General features: G+C 36.3%; 2 protein-coding genes across 3 annotated transcripts; one reads left to right on the top strand and one right to left on the bottom strand.

Annotated features, from left to right (window-relative positions):
• The first annotated feature begins 3,998 nt into the window (after positions 1–3,998).
• On the top strand, positions 3,999–8,318 carry il1b (interleukin 1, beta). 2 transcript variants are annotated; one of them, XM_058789359.1, is made up of 7 exons: positions 3,999–4,176; positions 5,732–5,770; positions 5,950–6,028; positions 6,104–6,284; positions 7,283–7,456; positions 7,549–7,685; positions 7,776–8,318. In XM_058789359.1, exons 2-7 carry the CDS (start codon positions 5,736–5,738, stop codon positions 8,013–8,015), a joined length of 846 nt encoding a protein of 281 aa, XP_058645342.1. In that variant the 5' UTR covers positions 3,999–4,176; positions 5,732–5,735; the 3' UTR covers positions 8,016–8,318. The 2 variants fall into 2 exon arrangements, with proteins under 2 accessions (XP_058645342.1, XP_058645341.1); XM_058789358.1 differs by lacking the exon at positions 3,999–4,176 and adding an exon at positions 4,947–5,630.
• A 6,139-nt stretch (positions 8,319–14,457) lies between these two features.
• purbb (purine-rich element binding protein Bb) lies at positions 14,458–18,897 on the bottom strand. The gene has a single exon (XM_058790149.1). It carries the CDS (start codon positions 18,756–18,758, stop codon positions 17,874–17,876), a length of 885 nt encoding a protein of 294 aa, XP_058646132.1. The 5' UTR covers positions 18,759–18,897; the 3' UTR covers positions 14,458–17,873.
• Between the last annotated feature and the right edge of the window lie 913 nt (positions 18,898–19,810).

The raw sequence follows: 19,810 nt of genomic DNA, 5'->3' as shown, positions 1-19,810 counted from the left end.
GTCATCTATATTACCTTTGAGTAATGATGACTGTTAAATGGTTGTGTGACAGTAACTTCACCAGTCTAATATTATATTAACATTAAGATTATAATAATAATTTCAAATAGGAATGCTTATGAAAACTTAAGAACACAAAACAACTTTTTCTGTCAGTCCTGTCACACATGAAATTATGATATAAAAATGTACTATTTGAGGAAATATTGATAAGTTAATCTCTTGAACTGTGTAGATGAAGGTGGGGCTAAATATACACTGCTATGTTTTGTAAAAATCTCCTATGTAAAGGTAGTTTTTTACAACTATATGAGTGCCTGCCGGGTATTCTGTGATTTTTTGTGTACTACAGTTGACTGAAAAGTTGCTTATATTTCTTATAAGAATTACAAAACCATGTTAAATACAATCAGGGACATGTGACCGATAAGAAAACGCTATTTGTATCAAAGTTCATTAGGAAGCCATTCTAACATATACAAATTTGTCTGTGACCGGGCCTGACATTTTATGGGTGAAATGCGTATAAAAATGTATTTTATTCAATCATAAAAACATGCTGAGATGGCACGATATGCGTTTCTCATAGTTTAACATGTCCTCATATGACTCAACGTTCAGATTTAATAATAAGATTTTTTCCCCCAAGATTTTTACAAGTGGAAATGTACGTTGCAGCATGAAAACAACATGGAATTAAAGCTAAAAAACATATTTTAGGCAGTTCACAAATCCCGGCCATAAATGATTCTGATGTAGCTACAGTGACTTCTAATAAGGCGAATGGCTTCTTTTTCTTCCCAAACGTGTGTTTTGTGAGCGTTCAAGTTTGGCGAGCGGGTACGAAATTCCGCGAAAAGGGCGGATTGCTTTACGGCAGCAACAAACGTGCGCGTGCGTCCACTGTAATTACGACAGTGGTGTATATACGACAGTGGATTCCACTCTCTTAACTGTACAGTCACAAAAATAGACAAAACTACATACAGTTGTTTTAAGCAGATACAGACAACTAATCTAAAACCATGACATTCAAGTATTTACAATTGTCTAAAACATAGGCTATTGTCAGATGAGTTGCCATACCTCTGTAGCATTTAAAGGTGCTGTATGTAGGATTGACAGTAGGTATTGCCGTCCAAATTCAAAATATTGGAATATTGGTTTTTTCACCCGGCCCCTCCTCCTCAGACTTGACGCACACGCAGGTTAAGGACACCAACAGGAACGAGCGCACATGACGATGAATGAAATTCAACACGCTGTGTTTTCCGCCAACTGGCAACCCAGGGTGCCGAAATACAATTGTGTAAAGTGGCAGTGGGCGGGTTTCACAAACCATAACAAACACAGACATTCTGGGCCGGAATGCACATTTTCAAAGGTGAATAACTGACTGTAGAATTGTTTTTCAGATAAACAAGTATGTTAACTTAGCATGTTTCTTAAATATCTGCAAACATATTATGGTATTTTCATCAGTCCTATATACAGCACCTTTAACAATTAATATTTAAGTTTTTTGTTTTTTTTATATTTTAGCACATTAATATCAAGGCAGATTCAGCCGAACGCATTAAAAATATAAAATAATTAAAAATAATAGTCTGAAAACATCAGAATTATTTGACTGTTTGAATCTTTTTTCTCTCTTTTTTTTCTAAAGATTTTTTCTCAGATTTCTAAAATCTTTTATTATACCCTAGAGATAAGAAGCAATAATCATTAAATACTTGTTATTTACATATGAGTAGTTGTGGTACTTTTTTTGTGGTAGAACCTTATGACCAATTTCCTTTTACTTGGCATGTCATATCAAGTCTGAAGACCATATTTGGAAGTGGAAGAACAAAAATGTTACATCATGCTTCTGTGTCTGGGCTACATGCACTGGCAGGCCACCGCCCTCCGGGCGCAGGTACACTGTAAAAAGTGATAAGTTGACTTAACTTTAAAAAATTGAGGAAACCCGTTGCCTTAAAATGATAAATAATAATTTAAAAAAATAATTTAAGTGAATTGTCAAGTTCACTTAACTTTTTTTAATTATTATTATTTACTTAATAATTTTAAGGCAACGGGTTTCCTCAATTTTTTTAAGTTAAGTCAACTTATCACTTTTTACAATCAATATTGTAAAATATTATTACAATTTAAAAGAACTGTTTCCTATTTTACTATATTCTAAAATGTAGGCTAATTTATTCCTGTGAAACAAAGCTGAATTTTCAGCATCATCATCCAGTCTTCAGCGTCACATGATCCTTCAGAAATCATTCTAATATGCTGATTTGAGCTCAAGAAACATTTCTGATTATTATCAACACAGAAATCAGTTTTTACACTTCTTTTTTATGGAATCATTTCATTTATTTGAACATTTTGTCTTGTACATGTCAAACATGTACTGACATGTTTGATCAATGGAATGCATCGTTACTGAGTAAAAGCATTCATTTCTTTAAAAAATAAATAAATAAATAAAAATCTTCCTGACCCCAAACTTTATAACGGTAGTGTATATCATTATATCATCAAGACTTATTGATTTAAACAACTGCAACAGTAACATTTATATAAAATATTATAGCTTATAGTATTGTATCCCTCTTCCTCTACCCATTCAGATCTCTGTAATACAAGACACGACAATACAAAACAAAAATTTGAGTCTATGATGTCTAGCCTATATAATTTAAGATAAGTATCCCTAATGATGCAATAACGTTTACACACATCCTTGTAGAACACACCTAAAAAGACTGCGTCACAGGATAAGAAAGTCCGGGGTAAACTGGATTTGTGGGTGGGGACACTATTGTTTATGTTTCGCGTCACAGTTTCCTGTTACTTACTGTAATTATAAATCTTAACTGATTATATCTATTGTCTGACCAAACAGAGACTTCATGAGAATACAGTAGCCTAATATTGACTTAAAATAGTAAATCTGCATTTAAGCTGTTTTCATGTGTTTTATATGTCTCAAAAAGTGGTAGTGCAGCCGAGGTTAACATTTTATACCAGCAGTTTTGCAGAAGCTAAATGTGGAAGTTTCATAAACGCAGAAATTCTGGACATTCTAGCTCCAATATTCATTTAAGCGAGTGAATGGGGACTGCCTAACTAGACAAAACACATAAAATCCCTCTCTTGATGAAGAATTTATTTTCATAATAACCCAATTGTGGACATTCTTCCTTAAACTGGAATAGGTCATTAATTCATCCAGAACTTTTTATGCATGACCTCACTAAAAATGAAAGTTAATAAGATTAAGTCTGAATCAGTGACTTAATTAAGCACTTATAAGCTACAATAATATTTTTCTTCATGGTTTCATTTAAACTGGCTGTTATTTAGGCAGCGCTTTAATAACTAAAAAGGTGTTTTGTATTTTTGTGACTTTACAACATATAATTTTAAAGGTGCTGTATGTCATATTTTTGTATGTTCTAATCTAAAGCATAAAATAGCATAATATGTTTGCAGATACTTAGAAAACACGCTAAGCTAAAAATAAATAAATCGCTGTAGGATTTGTAAACAAAGACTATTTTCCAATTTTTAGTGACATTTTAGTCAGAAATTTATGACATTAGCCATGTGGCCCAGAGAGCTCAAGGCACTGCAAATAGAAAACAACTATTTATCAATTTGACAACACGCGCTGCAAATGCTCGCAACACAACCAAATAAAGAAACGCACTACAAATAAAATTCTTTATTTGTTTGTGTTGTGAGCATTTGCAGCACCTGCTGTCAGATCGATGAAGATGTTTTCTCGATTTGCTGGTGCTTTTTCTATTTGCATGTGAAACATGCACAGTTTTGCACCCCGAACACAATTCCAGACTCATTCCTTTAATAGCTGTCATCTTTCTCTATCTCATGTGGACACTTCTTGCAGCTCCTGCAGTTGGACTTCTCTGACCCCTGAATGTAATAGTATGGGCTGTTATCTGGTTCTTGCAGTGGGGCTGGAGTGAGTCACTGCCTTTTCAGGGATCATGTCTCAAGATCAGTCTGGAGTGAGTGGCACTTTTACCATACGCACCTGAAGAGACTGCTCCTCGAAGCACAAACATATTCGGAAACTGCAGGAGGAGAAATTGGAAAGGTATGAACAGCGATTCAGAGCAAGTTATGAGAAGTGGACGTCTCTTATTAAAGAAGGTAAACGATTGTTGGCTGAATTCTCGTCTAATGATATGTTACAAGATGTTGTGACAAGTGTATCCTGCTGATTAGAACAATTAGTAGCGTCCAGCTGGCTCACAGGACCAAACTTCTTGTGCCAGAAGGTACAGAAGGCCATCGCTGTAGTACTGTAAAAAGTGATAAGTTGACTTAACTTAAAAAAAACTGAGGAAACCCGTTGCTTTTTAAATTAAGTAAATGCTAATAAACACAATTTTTTTTTTTTTATTATTTACTTTCCTCAATTGTTTTAAGTTAAGTCAACTTATCACTTTTTACAGTGGTTGTCTTAAACTTCTTTCAAGTACAAGTAAATCTCAAAGATGAGTGTACAAGCTGTGTGTATATTTTGCCACAGATTGGTGCCAGTGGAGACCGGGGCTAGTTGTCACATGGGTTATACTTTAGTTTTCAGTTTCATAAATTTGTTCAAATTTATTAGTGTCATATGTTCAAAACTGTTGCAAATTCGGATGATTTTTGTGAATTCTTTCATAAACAAACTAAAACTTAAGTTGCATCATAGTATTGCAAAAGCAGGCGGAAACCATAAAAATGACCACAAAAAAACCAAGTACGTAATTACAATTTTTGCAGAACACAACAATTGGTTTATATTTTACCTTTTTGTTGTTTTGATTGTTTTATGTTTTGTAATGTATTCACTGAAAAGCCTGTAATAAGGTATATATGTGTATAATATACATACACGGTATATACTAATAAGTAATAAATATACATGTATATACTAATTATTACTATTATATACTAATAGAATATATAGGCTTATAAAATATATATTTATGGGTTTCTTGTTGCTTGCACGAACAAATGCCTTTTAATTACTTTAAAATAAAATAAAAATGCTTCTCTGCTTTGAAAAAAAGAATTAATAATAAATTATAATGCCATATTTTTCAAGAATTTTAACATTTAATGAGACTTTTTTCCTTTTGCTATACATTAGGACAGTCGAAACATTTCAAACTGACTTTTAATTAAGTGAATGCCGAATCATCATCATTAAAGGGTTCTGCCCAAGTTATTTTATGAATTAAAATGCATTTTTGAATAAATGATTAGAACAAAATGAACATTATGTCATCGCGAGTGTATGTGAGCATGCACACAACCTCCTTTTCTCAGGAGAAAATAATTCCCTTTAGTTCTCTATCGTAACAGCCATGTAACAAAGCAAAGTATGCAAATTAGTTTACACTTCAAGCCACTACTAAAACCAGCTGATCCGTTATGTCGAAACTTTCAAACTTTGGATTGCGCTCTTCTTCGAATGGGGAAATTCCCGATGTTGATGGAATATAAAGCCACAGTGCACCGTCCACAAACACATTCAACCGAAGCCTCTCACAAGGGAAACAACGATTTAACTGACTCAGTAGCTCCAGACAGGGAACTGAACTAAACGACTGGTATGTGGCGTACTATTTACTTTCACGTGCGTCTTGACACAAAGTCAGTTTTTAAAGATAAAGATTATTTTCTCACTGTTTAGTTTTTTGCTTTATTTCAGAACGATGGCATGCCAAGGACACTGTATTTTGACTTCGGAGTAAGTATGGCTTGTTTTGTTTTTTTATATTAGCCTACATTAATCAATGCATTATCAAATAGCTCTTGTCTAGATGATGCATTTAACATGCAGTCTGTAAATGATGCATTTCATGTTTTGCTTTGGATTAGTTTGCCTAGAACTCCTTTAATGATACATTTTGTTCATTTCCTAAACAGTGCGCACCAGACAGACATGATGTACCCTGACATTTCTGGCTTTGGTGAACTGACCTGCCCAGATCATCATCTAGCCATGGTGAGTTGCTGTTGCTTGTCGTGCATGTGTTCTGATTAATATTAAGTCTTCTAAAACATAGTTTACTTTCTCCAGATTTGCCAATGCGACATGAAAAAAGACATCAAAGTGGAACTGTCGCCGCATCCTCACAGCATGAGGCAGGTGGTGAACATCATCATTGCTGTGGAAAGGTTGAAGAACATCAAAAAAATGTCTTCTGGAAAGTTTTGTGAAGATGCGCTGCTCAACTTCTTCTTGGAGAATGTGATCGAAGGTACCGTTTGCAAACTTTTAAGCAGCTAAAACTGGTTTCAGGTGGTTTGATAGCTGGTCAAGATGGTTAGAGCTGGAAGCAACAAACCATACTGACCACCTTAACCATCATATTATGTAGCTGGTCAACTTGACCCAGAAATACTGGCTAACCTAGATTTTTCTTCAAATATATTTTTTGATGCATCTTCAAAAAAGGGTGTTTAGTTACATTTAAGCATCTTTCAGATGCTCATATCTACAGAAATTGAAAGAAAACAAACTTTTGAATCCAAGATTTGATTATAATATGTGACCCTGGACCACAAAACCAGTCATAAGTGTCAATTTTTCTAAATAATAATAAGAAATATGAATAAATAAGCTTTCCATTGATGTATGGTTTATGATAGGACAATATTTGGCTGAGATACAACTATTTGAAAATCTTGGAATCTGAGGGTGCAAAAAAATCTAAATATTGAGAAAATCACCTTTAAAGTTGTCCAAGTGAAGTTCTTAGCAATGCATATTACTAATCAAAAATTAAGCTTTGATATATTTACGGTAGGAAATTCACTAAATATCATCATGGAACATGATCTTTACTTAATATCCTAATGATTTTTGGCATAAAATAAAAATGGATAATTTTGACCCATACAATGTATTTTTGGCTATTGCTACAAATATACCCCAGCGACTTAAGACTGGTTTTGTGGTCCAGGGTCACATATAGCATGAGCTGGTATTTTTTGACTGGGAACACCAAATTAGGTAAAGGGTTTAAATTTACTAATACTACCTGATTTTTGGTGTGTTCTAATTGGGTCAATTTGACACAAGATTTTATTTCGATTTTAAACATAATACAAAGGGGTCAAGTCAAACCTCTATAACATTATGAATCTGCAATATCAAACGAATTATATTAATTGACTTAAAAGGAAATTTGACTTCCATAGTGTTTAGGCATTTGTTCTCTTTTGATTGATGTTCATTGTCTTTTTATTTCCACAGAACGTGAAATGAAGCCGCTTAACACAACACCGATTTACCATAAGTCCGACCGGACCCTACAGTGCACCATTTGTGATAAGTACAAAAAGACTCTGGTGCAGAGCAACAAACTAACCAATGAAGATCTTCATTTGAAGGCTGTGACGCTGAGTGCAGGATCCATTCAATACAAAGGTAAATCTTTAACACAAGCTTTGGCATGCAAATGCATGACTTCAGAAATGTTCTTTTGACGTTACCCCCTACATATTTTCTGTTTATTTCAGTTAAATTCAGTATGTCAATGTACATATCGACTACCTCACAAAATAAAGGCCGGGCTGTGTGTCTGGGAATTTCTGACACCAACCTCTACATTGCTTGTTCAAAGTCTGATGGTTCTTCCCCCGTCCTGTTCTTGAAGGTTCGTGCACTGCAAACACATTAACCTTCCCCAAAAATGTTTTCCACATTATAAAACAAGGATTTAAAGCCTTTTTTTTTATTGTTTTAGGAGGTTAATGGCTCCCTGAACACCATTGAAGCAGGTGACCCGAACGAGTATGACAGCCTCCTCTTCTTCAGGAAAGAGTCCGGCACGGCTTACAGCTCTTTTGAATCTGTTAAATATCCTGGATGGTTTATTACCACAGCTTTTGAGGACTGGAAGAGGGTGGAAATGTACCAGGTGCCAACTGACCGAACCATGAACTTCACACTTGAGGATCAACAAGAAATTAAGAATCAGATTTGATCCATAAACACATTTCCAGAGAGTATGTACCATGTACAGTTTATAATCTGGATTTATTCAAACATGTTACAAACCTGTATGAGTTTATGTATCAGTCTGGGATTTTTTTTTTCTCGAATATATATGTGTAAGGTTTGTGTTGGGAACGGTAAATTCATGTTGAATTCCTTAAGTATGAACTGTATGTGCCTATTTGTATTAATTTAATTTTTTAATTATTTTTAATATTTATTTTAAATTATTTTTTAAATCAAACTTGTTTTACACTGTACTGATTTTTTCTTATATTTAAATAAACCTAAGATATGGATGTTACTTGGTGTTGTGTAGTTGATTACCTGCAAGATGATTATTATTATAAGATTACTATTAAGATTATCATATAAAGTGACAACTGAATACCAAAGTGCACTAACAAATAAGTCACTGCACAAAAAGAACAAGCAAAATCTTAACAGCATTTATCTTAAAGGCACTAAATGGAGACACCAAAATAACACAATTAGCAGAACACTAATGAATTATTTATATAGTTAATAGATAATTTACATTCATCCTACCCATGAATGCAGTTCATTTAAGCATTGATGTTGCTTTTTGTTTTTTTGTGCAGTCACTTTTTTTTTTGTTTGTGCGCTTTGATCAATACATTTTTAAATCATGTTTTATTAGCCGAATCTATGCACCCCAAAAATACTGCTTATGTATAAATTGGCACATGACTTTATATAATTTGACAATGAGACATTTTGAACATTTATTAAACAAGACAAAATAAACTTTGACAATTAACTCTGAAACATGGAGAAAAGAAACTTACGTTAAACTTAAAAAATTAAGCTAAGTTATAATTGTTTTGTTTTAGCCTATATATCAGGTCACAGCTCCCTCTGCTGTACTTTCTCTGGTCTTGATGAAAATTAGACATGAGCGCCTCCATGTGGTAGAACATTTCACTGCATACAGATGTATTACATTTAAGAAACATAAGCGTCCTCAGTGTTGGATATTTATGTTGTCTATTTAAAAGTTTAAAAGTCTTTCAAATAGAGCACATCAAATGTCGACTTCTTATTTCATTATATATTTTGGCAAGTCATATGTAGGCTTAAGGCAATACTTGTTCACAGTAAAATTCAAATAAGCAACGTTTCAACAGTATTTTTATTTTAACAAAAAAAAAGCATGTATTTTCATAGTCGCTAGACAGACTTAAAAATTTAAGTTGAAATTGGTTAAACTATTTTGATGGGTTGCCATGACTTACTGATTGTATCATCATTGTGTCATGATATCCAACATGTAAGACACTAACAAAAACGTACTATGCTATTACCATGTTGTTGGGGGTCATTTTAGACATGTACTATGATATACCGTCTTGGAGAAGAACCTTGGAGTGTGTGTAAATGAATATAAATATGGAGCACAATGTTACATGAACACATATTGCCTTCTGAACGCTGTGTTGCTGTACTATAGCAGCTACTGCTTTTTGTATGGGGAGCCACCAGATGGCATTTGCTGGGTTCTTTGCAGCAGAGGTTTTTCCCAGTTGTTTGCACGTCCCTGAACAGATACATGATTGCGTGATTTAAAATCAAAGCCATGAATGACAGATACCAGTGCTACAGATTTTGACATGTGAGATTCATTTCATTTTATGGTACATTTGATTAAAGGAATAGTTCACTCAAAAATGAAAATTAGCTGAAAATTAACTCTGCTTCAAGTTTGTTTCTTCATCTTAACAGATTTGGAGAAATGTAGCATTGCATCACTTGCTCACCAATGGATGCTCAGTGAATGGGTGCCGTCAGAATGAGAGTCCAAACAGCTGATTAAAACTTCACAATAATCCACATCACTCCTATACATTGATTAAAATCTTCTGAAGTAAAAAAAAAAGCATTTAAGCATTTTAATTTTAAACCATTGCTTTTGGGCAAAAAAAAACTATAATCCAAATTAATGCTTCCTTCAGCGTAAAGTCCATCCTCTGTTGTCCTCTCACATTAAAATCCACCCCATATATTTGTTTAGAACCGGTTTTCGTTTGTAAACAATGTTCGATCTGTGCATATTTCTCTCCTAAATTAGACAAGAAAACTTTTTCACTGCAGAAAGCACTATTATAGATAGAAGGCTCATATTTTAGCTGGAACAACAGTTTAAAGTTAAAATGCATTAATGATGGATTTGTTTCTTACAAATTAATTGATGGACTGGAGTGGTGTGGATTATTGTGATGTTTTTATCAGCTGTTTGGAAATGATGTAATGCTACTTTTCTCCAAATCTGTTCTGATGAAGAAACAAACTCATCTACATCTTGTACAGCCTGAGGATGAGTACATTTTCAGCAAATGTTCATTTTTGGGTGAACTATTCTTTTACAGACAACCGAATTACTAATTAAAAATGCCAACTAGTCAACTGTTTTTTACAGCTCAGATGACAGCATCAAAAGGTTCTGTGGTTTCATGAGCAAAAAATTAAATCACATGCCAAACGGGGTGTTTATCCCAAATGTAAAAGGATTCCTCCCACAAACCGCCCTCCATTGTATGCATCTGGAGAAATACTGCATCTCTCTATTACAGGTCCCACTGCAGCAACCCGATTCCTGTTTCACACAGAAGCTGCATTGAATTGCACAAAGCCGAACCCATGCATACAAAAGACAGAGTGTCATAAAAGATGTTTCAGGTCATTCTGTGCTCTTTGAGCTGCCGACTGCACAAAAAAAAAAAAGAGTGCATACATGCAATTTATTATTTTCAAAGGATTGACATACATAGTATCTCTCCTTCCATGTCAGAGGCGTTTATTTAACATTATGTGAGAAGTGTGTAATATTTGTGCAGGCGCCCTCCTCCTCCCCCCAGCCGTTTGCACGCTGCAGAATGTGTCTCACATTCCGGGCACATGGCAACACCAGCTAAATATAGCCTGCCAGCCCAGCAGCACGCTGGGATCAGGGTTTCTTCCTGTGAACGCAGAATCCCCATCACGTAACACCCCCTCCCTCCTCCTCTTTACGCTGTCCTCTCATCTGCTCGTGCGTTCACTTCTCACCGGGCAACTCGAGCTGGTCGCCAAAGGCAGCAGTTCATTTACGGAGTCAAACAGTGTGTGCTGCTCTCCGAGGACTTCACCTCACAACGATGTCAAAAGCATTGTGTGCAGCAGGTTTACTGTCATTAACTAAAAAAATTAAAATTAAATTAAATCATTACTTAATAAAATAAATATTATCTGAAATAACATATATAAATATATATTATTACAGAATATGAATTGAATATATATATATATATATATACATATAATTTGTTATATTCATTCTGTCTTAGTTAATGAAAGCCAGCTGAAATATATATATATATATATATATATATATATATATACACATGCAGTATTTAAAATTAATAATTACTTTAAATAAACACTAGCTGAAATTAACATAAACAAAAATTTTTTTTTTATTTTAGCTAGTTGCCATCAACTAAAACCATAAATTTTCATAATTTTAAATATTGAATAAAATTAAGTATAAACAAAAACTCGTTTATTTTAGTTAGTTGCCATCATTAAGTAAAAATAAACAAATAAAATGAATAATTGCTTTAAACATTAAATTATTACATTTAAGCTGGTTACTTTAAATAAAATAAACATTTATTGAAATAAATATATTTCAGCTAGTTGCCTATTTTCTTACATTTCTTACATTTCTAAAGTAACTAAAACTAAATAATCCAAAAACTAAAACTGTATAGACATAAGCTAATAACAGAAGATATCAAATTAAATAAAAATATGAAAAAATAAATAAATAATAGTATATCAACGACACTAAAATAACACTTAATAATAAACTCAATTACTTAACCTAATTTTTTTTCTGCTTGTTTTCCTGTGAACTGTACCATCAAATTAGCTTGGATAAACGTGTCTGCTAAATGAATAATTACATTTGAATCATAAATGTAATCATAACTCAAAAGCATTATTAATCTTGAACAGGACAAAGTAGTTTAACTTAGAAAAAAACATTATGCACCACCATAAAGTCTTACCAGCAAGGACATATTTGCATTTTATTCATTCAGAGAAAAACCTAAACCCGAACATTTGAATATTATGGCTTTTTGCTCTTATGTCGTCATATGACCCCACCCACCCTGACCTAAATCAGAATAATGACGGACCATCCAGTTGCATGTCTAAATTTGGTCCAGATTTAATGCTTAGAGACAGCGCAGACTCTTCGTGACCAATGAATGCTCGTGTGATCACAGCAGGAGCTCAGTGCATTTCAAATAATCCGGGCCTGATCTGGCAGAGACCTCAGCATGGCATTGCGTCCCGGTCTGCAGTGCTACCCTGTCTGTCTAATTCCACGGGTGCCATGGGGTCACAAAGCGTATTCGTGCCTGGCATCCCCTGTAGTCTTTAAAAAAGGTTGACTTACATTCTCGTGGGCTCCTGTGAGAATGAATGTCATGCCAGTGACGTTCACCAAATGGGCCACAGACATGCGTGTGGCTGGAGATGCTGCAATGTAGGTAAATTACATATTGTCACACTGCAATTTTTGCGTCACCGTTACAACATGCCTTACCATGCACTGACTCACTTTTTAGGTGACGCAAGTCATGCAGTAAAGTTACTTAACGTTCAAAAAGTTTGGGTTTAGTAAGATGCTTTTTTATATTTATTCAGCAAGGATATTAAATTGAGCAAAAGCGACAGTATTTTCAGTTTCATTTAGATGCCAATATTCTTTTGAAGAATCCTGAACAAAAATGCATCGGTTTCCGCATAATATGAAGCAGCACAACTGTTTTCAACATTGATAATAATAAGAAATATTTCTTCAGCAGTAAATCAGCATATTAGAATGATTTCTGAAGGATCATGTGACACTGAAGACTGGAGTAATGATGCTGAAAATTCAGCTTTGTATCACAGGAATAAATTACATTTTAAAATATATTAAAATAGAAAACAATTATTTTAAATTGTAATAATATTTCACAATATTACAGTTTTTACTTTTGAGAAGAGACTTACTGACACCAAATGTTTGAACAGTATATTGTGAGACATATTAACAATAAAAAAAAATATTTCACTTAAAATAAATCATGTACAGTGGAATGGCTTTAGTGGCTGAAGGTCTATTTCACAACACTTGCTGAACAACAATGACTAAATAGCTATAGTTAATATTAATGTGTTAATATTCACCCAAAGTCTGTGTGGACATTAATCAAGGAATGTTATTTAAAAAAAAAAAAAAAAAAAATGAAAAAAAGATACGAATTGCCTGTAAGCAGCACAAACTTGTACCAAGAAAGGAAAAAGGCTTGATTTTAGATTAAAGTTTAATAGACCTATTTTACTCCCATATATATAATCCATTTCAGATTTCAAGAAGATTTTAACCATCAGCAGCTGAGTGAATGATAGATGATACCAGAACTTGAGATGATTGGAGCAGAGCAGCTGAAAAATAATAGGGATTCATGAAGTCATCCAAAAAGGACGGGACTCTGAAACAAAAGCCATTACATTTTGATTTAAGATTCTTATTAGAAATTAGAAATGGTTTTATCGTTTACTTTAAGAAAATAAATAGGTTTGATTTTTATGTTGACTTATCACTGTTAACCAAATCATTAAAAATATTCTTGATTTAAATAAAGCTGAAAGTAGAAATATTAGATGAAACACCTAAATGAAACAAAAGTGATAAATGTTGCCTGGGCAACACTAAAATCACTAACTAGAAATAAATAAATAAAAACTAAAATAAAAATACAAATTATAAAATAAATACAAACTAAAATAAATTAAACCTAAATGTGACCCTGGACCACAAAACCAGTCTTAAGTCGCTGGGGTATATTTGCAGCAATAGCCAAAAATACATTGTATGGGTCAAAATTATTGATTTTTCTTTTATGCCAAAAATCATTAGGATATTAAGTAAAGATCATATTCCATGAAGATATTTTGTAAATTTACTACTGTAAATATATCAAAACGTCATTTTTGATTAGTAATATGCATTGCTAAGAATTCAATTTGGACAACTTTAAAGGCGATTTTCTCAATATTTAGATTTTTTTGCAGCCTCAGATTCCAGATTTTCAAATAGTTGTATCTCAGCCAAATATTGTCCGATCCTAACAAACCATACATCAATGGAAAGCTTATTTATTCAGCTTTCAGATGATGTATAAATCTCAATTTCGAAAAACTGATACTTTAAGACTGGTTTTGTGGTCCAGGGTCACATATTGTAATTTTATTTAATTTTTTAAATGATAATTAAAAATAAAATCAAAAATAATTTAATTAAAAATACTACAAAAATAACACTTCAACTGGTGAACACAATGCACATGAACAAAACAACGCCAGTCCAGCAGTTTGCTTTCCATCACTTATAATTTCCTTTATTCTGTTACAAACATACATAGCATTTTCTAAATATAGACTTGTAAATCTCCGAAAGAAAAAAAAGGTTTAGCCATGGGAAAAATGGAAGGCTGCCCGTTGATAGAGGCAGTCTAGTGTGGGGGGCGGGGCTTGATGGGATGGGTGGAGATACTTTGAGTATCTAAGACCTGAGCTCTTGACAGTGTCCTGCAGTAGCCATGAACTCACTCTGTAACGTCAGTATCAAGTAACAGATAGAAAATGAATCGAGCAAATATATAAACGGAGAATGCCAAGAACCTGAGTTTAAACCAGACGAGGGCATTCCGACGTTAAAATCTCTGCTGAACACATAATATATTGGAAAAATAGCTACCTTTCGATAAAGATTGTTCTATGAATTGCTGCTCTTGTGCGTACGATCAGGAAAATGTGGTTGACACATGGATGCTGTTAAGAGCTCGGGTGAGTCACCTGGAATAACAGAACATTCTTTCAGAAGTTTTCCAATCTTTCGTACAGTGGTACAGAGGTATTGTTCAATCGAAAAGTATGCAGACGCCCCACACAGCTTTGCACAAATCCCAACCTCAGGAAACAGGAAGACAAATCGGCCAATTGTGAGAGTCGGCGAAGAGCCTGACAGGAAATGAACTCATAATCCCATCCCTCTGGATGAGTATTGCTTCCTGTCCCCTTTTTTTTTTGTTTTGTTTAGTGACAATAAGGCGGAAACAAAACACAAACTTTTACAGCACATATATTCTCACATATATATTTATATATATATATATATATATATAATACATTTGAAATAAACACAGCCAAGTTCAGTCGAAAGAAAGTCCATTTCTGGTGTTCTGCAAGAGATTTGTGCCCGATTCCATATTTTAAACTAACGAAAAAAGTGCTGCGATATTCAACTCCACTTTGAAGTTTAGCAGCCTTGAGGGTGTTAATGCATCGTTGTCCCTCAAAGTGAAGAAAGAATGCTTTCAAATGGCTTTTTGTTGTCATTTGCATGTTTGAAACACACAGTCTCAGTTTTTCCACATTCACTTCACTATTAGTACTGATGGGTCATACAATCAAAATGAATGCACAAACGCTGCTGATTTAGACATGCCAGCGTAACCACAAAGTGCTAAAAACACGGCAAATCTCCTTCCTTCCTAAAGCGAGCAGCGAGTCGTGTTGTAAAGCCAACTCAGCCCCCCTCGAGTCCCAAATGGTGCCTCCCGTCTACAAATGCTCAGTTTAGCGGAGCAACCCGAACAGCAGCTGAGGAGGGGGGCAGGCGCGGGGGAAACGCAAGAATGTCCTGCCAACAGCTGCTGTGTCACGCTTTCTATTGCCGTTTAGGCTCGGCTGCCAAATCAGGGCCTGTTTCTTAAGGTTACACAAAAAACACTCGATGCAGTATATTACGACGTCAAACGGCAGGTTTTTCTCCACTATCACGTGCAGCGAATGCAGTCTGCTGATGTAATAACATTTGCAGTGGCGTGCAAACGACTCAACAATCGGGCCCTTGTGCCTCGCCGCACTACAGAGCAAACGGCGCAGCTGAATCCACGGCCGCCAGGGCAGGAATGCTCACCCTGTTCATGCTTCTCGCATTAAAATAGCCGGCCTGCTAAGTCAGCGCGCTGTTGAGGAGAAACAGCTGCTGCAATCGTGGAAGTACAGAGAACGAGCGCAGAGACTGGCATCCGTTAACAATTCTGCGGCCAACAGATAAGAGTGTGTGAAAATATTTCATAACATGGGATGCAATTCGTCCATCTTGCGTTTTAGGAAGGATCACAGCAGTACACATGACTTCAGCAGCTGCCATTTAACACGAAACAGGTCAAAGGAGGCTTTACAAATCAGCACAAAACACTGTTGCTCCCAAATAATAATAATAATAATAATAATAAAAAAAGGTTGTTCAATTCTTCGCCGTGGATGCAAGCATATCGCATTTTGTGTTTTTGCTAAAGTGCATGGATGAAATGTGTTTAACGTCGTTAACGATCTTTCTCCATCATAACCCACTGGTCTACTTGGTTATTTTTATAATATTTTTGGTGAAAGGCTAAACAAAAATCTTGCATTATTATAGCTGCAGATACTACGCAAAAGAAAGCAATAAATTAAATAAAAAGGCAAACGCGGGACGGGCATGCACAGAAATGGACGCACGAGACCACCGGGAAGATGTTTGATATTAATCGCGTAGAAAGAAAACGTAATGAAGTGCGTGCTGTAAACTCAAAAAGGTTGTGGGAGGAGCTTGGGAGGGTGACGTTTCGCAAGGCTAATCTAGTCTTCCACAAAACAAATACACTGGACAGTCTTCCAATCCCAGCTTATTTCTCTTTTTTACAAAATTAGCTTCTCGAGCTTTAATAATTCTGTAGTTTATATAGAATTTTTACTTTGTGTATTCAAAAATATGCTGGTTTGTTTTCGTATTCTCTGATAAAGAACAATCTCACATTAAAAAAAAAAAAGACGACGTAAAAGGAGACGGGGTGAAAATACACTCGCCCACGTAGCTCTGTCCTTTACATGAACTAATATCACGTGTCTACTGATTTAAGCAATCTGTCCTTAAATATTCAGAGGGGACTTGGACCCAAATCTGAAAAAGACAAAGCTTTTTGTATGTTGACCCCAAAACCAAAATATATCACCGTCAATTTATAGCACCGGTGGAACGATGTGCACAAAGCAACTATTTTCATCATATAATGCCTGTAAAAAAGTCAGATTATGATTTTAAAAAGTCTCGCCACGAACAGCCGAGACACACAAACTCAAAACCAGGGGGTCAAAATGCTCCAAATCTGAATTTAAAACATTTCAATGCTCAATCAAATTGGCCAAACCATGAAAGTCACGTTGATGCGAGAACAAAAAACCTTAATGAACATCTGTCTATAAAAGGGAAAAATAATCTGGGAACGAAACTTCCGATATACGTTTAGAAAGTCCCATGCTGCCTTGGTAGGAAACACACCATGAAGACCAGTGACGCTATATATATATATATATATATATATATATATATACTGTATATACTAAACCCCTCTAAAATCATGTTTGCACCCTTATAGCCTGGTTTTATCATATACGTGCCGCTTTTGAAATTCAGCAGCCTTAGCTTTTGATGTAACAAAGGTTTAATTGTGAGCTAAGACAATTAAACTTGCTGGTTTCACAGGACAGGGCAGCATCAGGAATAAATCAAACCCCACGAGACATCCTTCGCCCCATGGCTTCAAACTTAGACGACCCACCCCCTCCCCAAACCCTCACCACATAGAAACTTCACAGATCTATTTTTCTGTCCGATGAATATTTTAGTAGGCTATTTGAGTTCAGTTCATGCACTTTTTGTTTCACACATCTCCTGGGGTCAGTCGTCGTCCACGTCCTCGCCCTCGGACTCCTCTCTCCTCTCGTACATCTTATCGCGGTGTCTCTCCTGGATCTCCTTCATCTCCTCGGCGTAGCGGCAGAAAGCTCCTCCGAACTTCCCCCAGGCCTTGAAGGGGATGGTGATGGAGTTCCTGTAACTGGGCTTGACCTCGCTGACCCTCAGGAACACGCCGTACTTGTTGGACCCCACATCGAAGAAGAACCTCTTGGAGTCCACCATGATGGAGGTGCCCTCGGGGAGCTCGCCGTAGCCCCCCGCGGCCCCGGGCCCCCCGCTAAGCTCCTCGTCCTCCCCGCCGTAGTCGTCGATGAGCTTGGCGAGCGCGTCTCGAAACTCGATCAAGCCCTGCGCCGGCAGCGCGATGGTTTGGCCGGCCTGCACGCCGCCGCCGGGACCGGCCCCTCCTCCGCCGACGCCGAAGCCGGGACCTCGGTTGACGGTCTGGCGGATGCGCAGGAACCTCCCGCGCTGGTTCTCCTTCAGGTCGAGGTAGTATTTGCGGTTCTCGCGTACCAAGAACTCGCTCTTCAGCGCCCGCCGCGGGCCTCCGTCATCGCCGGCGGACGACTGCGCGATCTGCTCCGGGCTGCTCGGCCCCAGTTGGGCGTAATGCTCGATGAAATCCCCGAGGTAGTCGCGGAACTCGGCCGCCACGGACATGGAAAGAGTCAGGCGGCTCTTGGAGCCCCCAGCGCCCACCTCCGCTATCTTAATGAAGCGGCCCTTCGCGTTCTGCTTGACATCCAGGTAGAAGCGCTTGTTCTGGATGTCCAAGCGCTTGGACGCCAGCTCCTGGGTCTCCTGCTCCCGCTGGAAGTGCTGGAGGCCCCCGCGCTCGCTCCCGCTGTCTCCATCCGCCATCTTCAGCACCTCCAGCCAACTTCTCCCTCAGAGAAACGCTCCTCTCTGCCCTGCTCCAGCAGGAACGGCTCTCAGCGCCGCAGCATTGGCCTCACATCTGCCAATAACAGGCGACGCGCTCTCGCAGGGTCACCAATAGGTCTGCGCGCTTGTCATTCGGAGCGCGAGGGAGGTGCGCTCTGGCTTCATTGGTTAGAGACGTTTCCTCCTCCTGTGCAGGCATTTCCTGTCCTTCTGGAGCTCAGCTCAGGCTTTGAAGGAGAACTAATAAACATTATCATTTTTATTTTATTTATTTATTTAAATCAGAAGTCAGAAAGAGCTTTATTGCCATGCTTGCGCATACGAAGAATTTGTTATAGCTTCCACACAGAGACAACAACAACACAAGAGACAATAAAAAATAAGATGAGAATAAAAATACACGTATGTAAACATAAATTGAAAAATAATCAGGCTACTTGATTGTTTTGTATTGCCAGTGCAACTATGCAATAAAAGTAACAGAAAAGAAAATAGATACAAATGTGATGTGTAATCTCCTTGCGTTGCTACTAAATTATCAACAATACTTTGCAAAACAGTTTTATGCAGCATTTATATGCACACATTTATGCGTGTTTTATTTTAAAATCTGACCCAGGATCAGCAGTTGTCCCGCTGCTGAAGCGTGAGCTGTGACGTAAAGGCTGACTGTAGATCAGCTGCTGAACTTCCGCCTTTGAGGGATGACGTCACAGGTGACGTCGCGGTTTAATTCCCGAGGTCAGTGTGTTGTGAAAGTGATTATAAAAAGCACGCACATGAATAATTATCACTCTTTAATTGTAGAAGGTGATACACTAATCAGCTTGTAACTGGTTGAGACTTTTTGTACAAATGTTTGCAAATTGTTTTAATTATTGCTCTGTCCAACACAGTTCCTATAATATATTGTCATTCTAATTAAAAAAAAAAAAATTATATATATATATATATATATATATATATATATATAGCATATATTATATATTATAGCATAATTATAGAAGGCCTATTATACAATTAATGAA

This window comes from Onychostoma macrolepis, chromosome 10 (genome assembly GCF_012432095.1).
Source record: "Onychostoma macrolepis isolate SWU-2019 chromosome 10, ASM1243209v1, whole genome shotgun sequence".
Lineage (NCBI taxonomy): Eukaryota > Metazoa > Chordata > Actinopteri > Cypriniformes > Cyprinidae > Onychostoma > Onychostoma macrolepis.
The sequence above is the reverse complement of the archived record's forward strand: the minus strand, read 5'-3'. Positions and strand labels throughout refer to the sequence as shown.